This window comes from Plectropomus leopardus, chromosome 14 (genome assembly GCF_026936395.1).
Source record: "Plectropomus leopardus strain MGB_pleo_1.0 chromosome 14, ASM2693639v1, whole genome shotgun sequence".
Lineage (NCBI taxonomy): Eukaryota > Metazoa > Chordata > Actinopteri > Perciformes > Serranidae > Plectropomus > Plectropomus leopardus.
Genome location: NC_142189.1, coordinates 8,704,476 through 8,712,515, shown reverse-complemented (window position 1 = coordinate 8,712,515; position 8,040 = coordinate 8,704,476). Strand labels below are relative to the sequence as shown.

The 8,040-nt window shown below is 39.1% G+C and overlaps 1 protein-coding gene across 2 annotated transcripts; it reads left to right on the top strand.

Annotated features, from left to right (window-relative positions):
- Positions 1–441: 441 nt before the first annotated feature.
- mapre3a (microtubule-associated protein, RP/EB family, member 3a) lies at positions 442–7,777 on the top strand. 2 transcript variants are annotated; one of them, XM_042500545.2, is made up of 7 exons: positions 442–595; positions 2,469–2,596; positions 2,686–2,831; positions 2,979–3,135; positions 4,138–4,280; positions 4,919–5,071; positions 6,372–7,777. In XM_042500545.2, the coding sequence occupies exons 2-7, from the start codon at positions 2,476–2,478 to the stop codon at positions 6,438–6,440; spliced, it is 789 nt and encodes a 262-aa protein (XP_042356479.1). In that variant the 5' UTR covers positions 442–595; positions 2,469–2,475; the 3' UTR covers positions 6,441–7,777. The 2 variants fall into 2 exon arrangements, with proteins under 2 accessions (XP_042356479.1, XP_042356478.1); XM_042500544.2 differs by having other exon boundaries at positions 2,979–3,171.
- The last annotated feature ends 263 nt before the right edge of the window (positions 7,778–8,040 follow it).

The following is an 8,040-nucleotide window of genomic DNA, read 5'->3' as shown; positions in this document are numbered from 1 at the left end:
GTATTTGTCTGCTATAGATTGGAAATTTAGTGCTATAGTGCCCAAATCTATTGTCAGAACTCTGAATGGAATAGAGATTTAAAATACAGTTTCTAAACAATTATGAACTTCACACCAATGGGATGTAAGTTTTGGGGAGTCCCAAAATAAATGATAAAGGTTGGCTACATTTGCACCACACAGATGTCTATTTTCAGTTGTAATAGCACTCATACTTCTTCAAGATCTTTTTCCACCACTGTTGTTGACATTTACATATCCAGCAGCAACAAAACACTAGCATGAGGCATTTTTGTGTAGCCTGACCTCGGTTTAAAAAAACAAAACAAAAAAAAAACAGTCACCAGCAGGCTTAAAATCCTACCAGACACATCATGTGTCTCTTAGCTGTAACAGGCCAAAGTCCTATTTATAATGAACCTTTAACAGCATGGAGTCATGCGCATGCGCGGTGGGAGCTGGATTGTTGCAGCCCCAGACAGGGCGGCCCGTTACCAAGCACTGCACCGCGCAGGATCTGACAACGACGACAGCAACGGGCACTGACATCAGGAATACAGCGAGCGAGATAACAACACAGACACTCCGGAATACAGTGAGTATCAACGCACTAAAGACTCCGCTGTCTCTTTGTTTGTTTCCGCGTTTTGCGCGGTGTAATGTGTTTTCGGGGGAGCTGCGTTTTATTCCCATGCAGCGATGATATTTCCCGTGCACTGACAGTCCTGAGTTATTCGGGGAGGCCTGTAGAGGGGGCCGCTAGGAGAGCAGCGCCAGCGTTGCGGGTTTTTTACCCGAAAGGCACCCAGCAAACGGGCACATTTATTGTTCTCAGCTCGGGCTGGAAATGTCAGACCCCCGCCCATTTGCTCTTGTTACACTTCGGGGTTTTGCACTCAGCATTTTGCTGCAGTCATCATCAGAGCTTTCTAGAAGGCCCGGTAGGTTTTGGGAGAATAGACTGACTTCTCTTTCATGCGATAATAACCCATATTTATTGGAAGAAAAAACACCCACTGCAAGATACGCGCGTGTTAATGTGGCTCAAGCCGCATGATTTCGTCCTTTATATTGTTGATTATATGGTTGTAGTTTATAATCATCTAATTGTGAGCTAGCCGAGCCCCATGGGAGGCTGCTGCACGCTGCTGAAGGTGCATTCACAATATTATTAGTGCTATCATCAGAAATCACTGCTCACACTGCAGGTAAACGGGATGTAGTTGTATTAACATGTGAATTTTACTATAATTAATCTCTCTGGCTGTCACCTGCACACACAGAGTGAGTAAGTGACCTTATAACCATCATTTCACAGTTTATGACTTGCTTGTGTTTAATGAGCATTTTTACTGCAAGGGATGTCAAGGTGTTAGAGGCCCGCTCTGACATGACACCACTGGAAGGTATTAGCAGGCGACGCAAAGTGAGCACATGCAGAAAAGGCTGCAGCTGCCAGATCTGTAAAGCTGCTCACAAACATCAGGATGTTTCTGTTTAATCTAGGGGGGGATTATGCTCACAACACATCTGTAGATAAAAACTGAAGTAAAGAAGCCTCTCAGTGTTTACAGTTAAAAATCAAGTCCCAGTGTCAGTGGGATTTACAGGCCCACAACTGCAGTGGTTTCTGACCCAGCCCAAAATCTCTAATCTGAGAGGACGAGGGAAAACTACCCATCAAAACCTGTAGCACACAATGAAAGAATCCTCTGGAAAGTAAATTAAAGATGGGGGGTGTATGGTAACATACTGACTGATATTTTAACAGTTTATAAAAATGATAGGAGGGTCTAATACTATCATAGTACATCGAAATTCAGCACAATTAGATCGAGAAATGGGTTCACCGAAATGAGTCCAATTAAGTAGGTCCACGAATAAGTCTAGATCTGAAATGATAAGTCGATCAACCCACCTGACAACAGAAAATTAAAAGGCAACTAATCGATTTATCATTTAAGTCATTTGTTTCAGTAAAAACACCATGCTTCCACCTCTTGTTCCATCAAATCTGTGTGAGGATTTTCAGTTTTCTGTGTCTTGTAGGGCTTAATACCGCAATATTTTTAGGCAATATCACAGTAAATCTTGATATTTTGAAATCTCCACTAATATACAGTAAACTACTAAATTACAAAATGAATTAATCATAAAAATAAAGTAGGCACTACAATAAAATAAAGTTACACTAACTACTGTTAAAATTAAGTTTAATAAAACACTGTTACAGCCTTCAATAAAGTGAAGTACACAGCCAAATAAAATACGGTTATAGAAGTTAAATAAAGTATTATTATAATTAAATAAATCAAAGTGAAAAGCGTTATCAGATGATGTCAATGAAATATAACACAAAATGATACAAGAGAGATTTTTTTAAATCGTCAGACGATATATATCGTCATATTGCGCAGCCCTACTTTCTTGCATGGACCATGTCTTTCTTCTCTTGTTGTTTGTTTCAGGTAGGGGATGGCAGTGAATGTGTACGCCACATCTGTGTCTATTGACAACCTCAGCCGACATGACATGCTGGCATGGGTCAATGATTCTTTGCACCTCACCTACACGAAGATTGAACAGCTCTGTTCAGGTAAAGCTAAGTTACATTAAAATACTGCTCAATAATGAATCAAAAAAGGCAACAACAAAAACTAGCTGTTGTGTCCTTGTGTTTTCCAGGAGCGGCATATTGCCAGTTCATGGACATGTTGTTTCCAGGCTGTATCCTTCTGAAGAAGGTCAAATTTCAAGCCAAGCTGGAGCATGAATCTATACACAACTTCAAAGTTCTTCAGGCAGCTTTTAAACGGATGAGTGTTGACAAAGTCAGAATATTTTTTATTATATTATCACATATTCCACTATATTTTCCATCATATTAAGATGATTTATTTTTCATTATGTAACAGCATCATAAGATGCATGTTTTGTCACATGGAGCTATTCAAGCATGTCCTGTTTCCAACCTGCAGATAATTCCTGTTGAAAAGCTTGTAAAAGGGAAGTTCCAGGACAACTTTGAGTTTGTGCAGTGGTTCAAGAAATTCTTTGACGCCAACTATGACGGGAAGGAGTATGACCCTTTACTAGCCAGACAGGGGCAGGACGTGGCCCCCGCCCCCAACCCAGGTGATCACTTTATCCACAAACCAAAGAGAAACCCAGGTAAACCAAACAGTTTTGCCTTTGCTGCACGGTCTTGCTGAGCTTTGGATGGCTCAAAAGCGCTCCCTGCAAGCAAGTGGTGTGAGCAGCACGATTCACAGACTGACTGCTGTCCTCTTAGATCCATCTCACTGCCCAGCATTCACAAGCTACATGACACCGTGTAGGTAAGACTGAGTCACTGGTGGGATTGTAGTAATCACCAGAGTGACGAGTGGGATGCAGCATCAGCGGGGTTGAAAATCATGCAACTCCAATTGTAACTTCCCAATTCTAATTGATCCTTTATCAGCGGTGCCAGAACACCTACACTCAGAAGTATCAAATGCAACCATTTTCTCCAGTGTCCTGCATCAAGCAGCTGATGCAACACTGTCGCAGCTCCATCTCTGAGAAAACTGATGAACTAGAGTATTTGTCTCATTTTACTAACAAGAGTAACGTCAGCCTGAGCAGCCTTGCTATGTCTCTGTGAAAGCTTTTTGCTTGAAAATCATGGCGAAGAATCTAATTTGACTTGTAGCGTCATACGCCTGCTTTGTGACTTTGTCACTGGTAAGCAGTGTGGCTGTAAATGGGCAGAATGATTGCATTTATTTTCAAAACTGTGATAATGCGTGTTGGCATGTTTTGACTTGAGTTTAACACCTCTGCTGAAGCACTTATAGAGGTTTGGCAGAACGCAGGATTTTTCTGTTTTCAAGATTTTGACCCAAATAAGTGTGACATTCCACCATTTTAAAATATTTGTTTTAATTTATAATTTGGCTTTTGTAAAAATCTGGCAATCAAAACTTTTGTTTATTAAATCTGTTGTGTTGTAAAACAATTTGCTTCAAGCTGATAACATCAGCTCTCTATAATGTGCTATATCCATCGCCACAATTGCTACACGGCCAACATATATGCGGTAAATTCATTTTAATTCAAATGACAAACATCTCCAATGAACTCTGACCACCTCAGGACCACAGAGGACATCTCCAACAGTTCCCAAAAACATGCCAACACCACAGCGGGTCCAACACAACACTCCAGCTATGAGGAAGAATCCATCATTGTCTAGAAACGGGGGCAGCGACGCTGAGATCATGGAGCTAAATCAACAGGTAGAGTTGCATGGAGTCAAAGGAAATCTGTATTCTCAAACCATGTGAGATATCTTACCCTTCTCATTCTCATGTGTTTGAAATCTTTATGCACTGGAGGCCAAAGATTTATTACATTAATAGACCATTTTCATAAAGACAATTTGACATGTTACAGTAGGAAAATCAGCTGTAAACATAAGGAACTCCAGTAATGACTCATAAAACCTGGAAATCAGTTAACATTTTAGCACCTCCAGTTCCCTCGTCTCAAAGTCAGTAAGTTATTTTAAAGTTTCTTTGGTTAGAAACATTAAATAAGGTCTGTCATTGACACTAGCTGAAGAGATATTCACATAGAGTTCAAACTTATTATCCATTAAGTAATGTCTTAAAATATTTGAGAATAGTGTCACTTAAACAGGTTGTGAGCCTTATTTTCTTTGATTTGCTGCCTTCCTGTCCAACATAGATTTTCCCTTGTCTTATATACATATGAAAACAAAAGCAAGAGCAGCAAAAGTAAAAAGCAGGAGCTAGTTTTGTCCTCTACCTTTTCTCTTTTTAAGATCCTTGATCCCCAATCCTTCTGCTTAATGGTTCTGAATAGTTTTTGGAGACTGCCTGCATTAACATATTTTTTTCCTTTCCTCTCCAAGTTGATGGAGTTGAAGTTGACTGTAGACGGACTAGAGAAGGAGAGAGACTTCTACTTCAGCAAACTACGGGACATTGAGCTGATCTGCCAGGAACACGAGAGTGAAAACAACCCCATCCTCAGCAAGATAATCGACATTCTCTACGCAACAGAGGTATCTGTCCTTTATCAGCAACAAATACAAGCTGCGCTGCACCATTTCAATCTGCATGTCCTTCACTCTGAGTCAGTCACTACAAACAAACCTCTGCTTCTGGGTTGTGTACCACAAATAATTAAACCTCGTTCAAAATTTCATTTACATTCGTATTAAAGTAAAATAAATGAATAAAAGCCTTGGGATATAACCACACTCATCAGCAGGGAATGTGAAGGTATGTCTGTTTCATTCTGGGACGAGACGCTGTCTTGTGAGAAACTTGCTCTGTTACGTGTCCCTGCTACAGTGGATACCTGCAGAAAACCTTTAATTTTTATAGGCTGCTTGAACCACGTAAAAGAGCTAGTGAATTAGCAGATCTTGCACCAGACAAAAGTGCTCATGAGGTTCAATGTAACTTTTAAATCATGAAAAATGTACGCCCTCAGCTCAAAACCGAGAACTCATTGTAATCCAGTCCTGGACAGCCAAGTCATATGGATTTATGTTGGTTATTATGATTAATTTGTTTAAATGCCAATACTTTGTGATTAAATTTCTCCCTAGGGTCCCTTTTCTTATCATTTCCCCTTCTCCATTAGATTTGACCAATGTATCTTTATCACTAAACAAAACAAAGGGTATACAGGTAACCACAGTTCTACACACTTAACCGTTAAGAAAACACTAATTCCCATAAGTCCTAGGCAGTACTGCTTTTTTTGTATACAAACAAATTAACTGTTGTTTTGAAGTTTAAAAACTTTTAACGGAGACTGCTTTTAGTGTCTGCTAGTTCATCTTTGAATGTGGACAGTAGGGGCTGAAATCACTGTAGGACCAATGACACAATATTATCATGAATAGCAGTTTTTAATGTTGTGCACTATGCTGAGTAGTGTGATTACATACAATGCAATATATTGCAATTTATTACTTTTTTTTCAAACTGCAAATTAAGCCCTAAAGGAAGACTTTGTTAGTATCTAAATATATAAAACAGATAAAGTTTTTAGTCTGATCAGTCATGTTTATTGCAGCAAAATATATCTAATGAAATGAAAAAGAAATCGATACTACTCTACTACTGCAGGCTACCAAAATTTTAGTTTGCTTTAGCAATATTTATATATTTTATTTAATTTTAAAAAAATCAATTCTTGGCTTCTGTGCACTGTAACAACATTGTTACCATAAATGTTGTGACACCATGGTTTATTAATTTTTCCCCTATCCTGAATGGATATTAAACCCCAGAAATATGCTTAACTTTTCACTGTTAAGTCTAAATAATATTTTTTTCCTCATTTCTCAGGATGGTTTTGCACCTCCGGAGGATGACGACCTCGATGAGCAAGCTCACCTGGACCAGGATGAATACTGAGCCCTTCATTTCCCTCCCCTACTAACATCTCCATCTCCCCTCTCCTTTTTACCCTCATTTGTTTTCTACTCTCTGCACGCTCTCTCTATAAATACTCACCATTATCCCGGCTCTCTGTCTGTCTTTTCTTTTATTTTCTTTCCCATATGTATATCTGTTCGCAACCTCCCCCAATCCACCCTCTGGCCATCTACACACAACTACTCTGCATCATCATCTGCTGCTCCTCCCTGCCTCCACTTAACACAGTAACAATAACAGAAATGTATGACATATCCCAGTTATATCAGCATGAGTAACGCAGAAAAATCGAGCCGAGCCTGGCATGGAGGTTGTTATGGAAAAAATTTAAGTCTGTAAATATTGCCAACATTGTGAATCCTGAGAGAACGTCTTTGCTCATTATGGAGTTATTTATTTGCCTTTGGTGCAAGAGCACAGAACAACGCTGCTCCGGTGTGCCATCGGGACACTCCCAGAGCGACTAAAACTGTAACAAAAGTGACTTTTTAATAACAATTTCTTATTTATTTAACTTATATTTAATTTAGATTAACTTTCTGTAGCAAAATCGGTGCAAAACCTACTGTAAATGAATTGAAAGCTGAGGCCATGAGTGATATTTCAGTTAATGGTTTGTGCTTGAGTCCGCATCGAGCTTTTAGTTTCTGTTATGGTGGGTTTGTGGCATGTAGAAACGCTGAAGGATATTCTTTGGTGTAATGACTCAAGGCGTACGATCAGTGCTCTGAGATTCATCATTATTGATCAGCAACATATCTGAGCATGAGAATGTTACACATTGACTGTGAATGAGTGATATTTTGTATATGTATTTTGTGTGGAGATTTCGTCCGATGTCGCACGACCCTGGTTAATTGCTGTTGTATCTTTCAGGCCGACATGCAGAAGCCTACGAGTTTGAAATTTAGAGGTGGAAAGCCGCCTGCAGACTGACAACATGGTTATAGACTGTAGCAATTCTAATGTTTTAATCTAAAATATGGGAACCTGACACTGAATTAATACAGCTACATTTTGACAGGTTTAGTCATGTTTTTCCAGCTTATTATAATAGTTTGAACCTTTCATATGCTGTTAAGGGTTGCCCAGCGTATTAGAGTTGTAGTTTGGAAGAAAGTCAGTATTAAGAAATCTGTGACCAGTTGACTGGTCATTATAACATATAAACAAAGGAAGTCTCCTTGTCCTTCCCCAGCTTTTTTTACTTGCAAACTGGCTGTCGTCTGCTCTGGAAATTGCATTCATTGACCATGTAAACATCTACAGAACACTCATCTTCTGAGTTTTGAATAAATAAACAGTTGTGAAATAAATGGTGGTGGTTTATTTTGAGTGAGAATGGATTTGCAATGCAGCTTACATGGGCCACATTTTCACTTAATCAACCCTAAAAAAGTATAGTTTGACTTTATATGAACTTAGAAGTAGTCAACACTAAAGACTATGTATGTAAATAAGTGATGAACAAATGTTAAGAGATACAAACAACAGTAAGACTGGGGACTTTTTGTTATTAATGAGATGCTGCAAAAAAGGGGGAGGCCTATCAAATATGTTTTAAGCACTGGGGAGGGAT

Excerpts from the sequence above, each read along its gene's own strand:
- mapre3a (XM_042500544.2), top strand. The coding sequence starts at position 2,476 with ATGGCAGTGAATGTGTACGCCACATCTGTGTCTATTGACAACCTCAGC. Across the intron at positions 2,597-2,685 it reads GATTGAACAGCTCTGTTCAG|GAGCGGCATATTGCCAGTTC; the intron begins GTAAAGCTAAGT and ends TGTGTTTTCCAG. Across the intron at positions 3,172-4,137 it reads CAAACCAAAGAGAAACCCAG|GACCACAGAGGACATCTCCA; the intron begins GTAAACCAAACA and ends TGACCACCTCAG.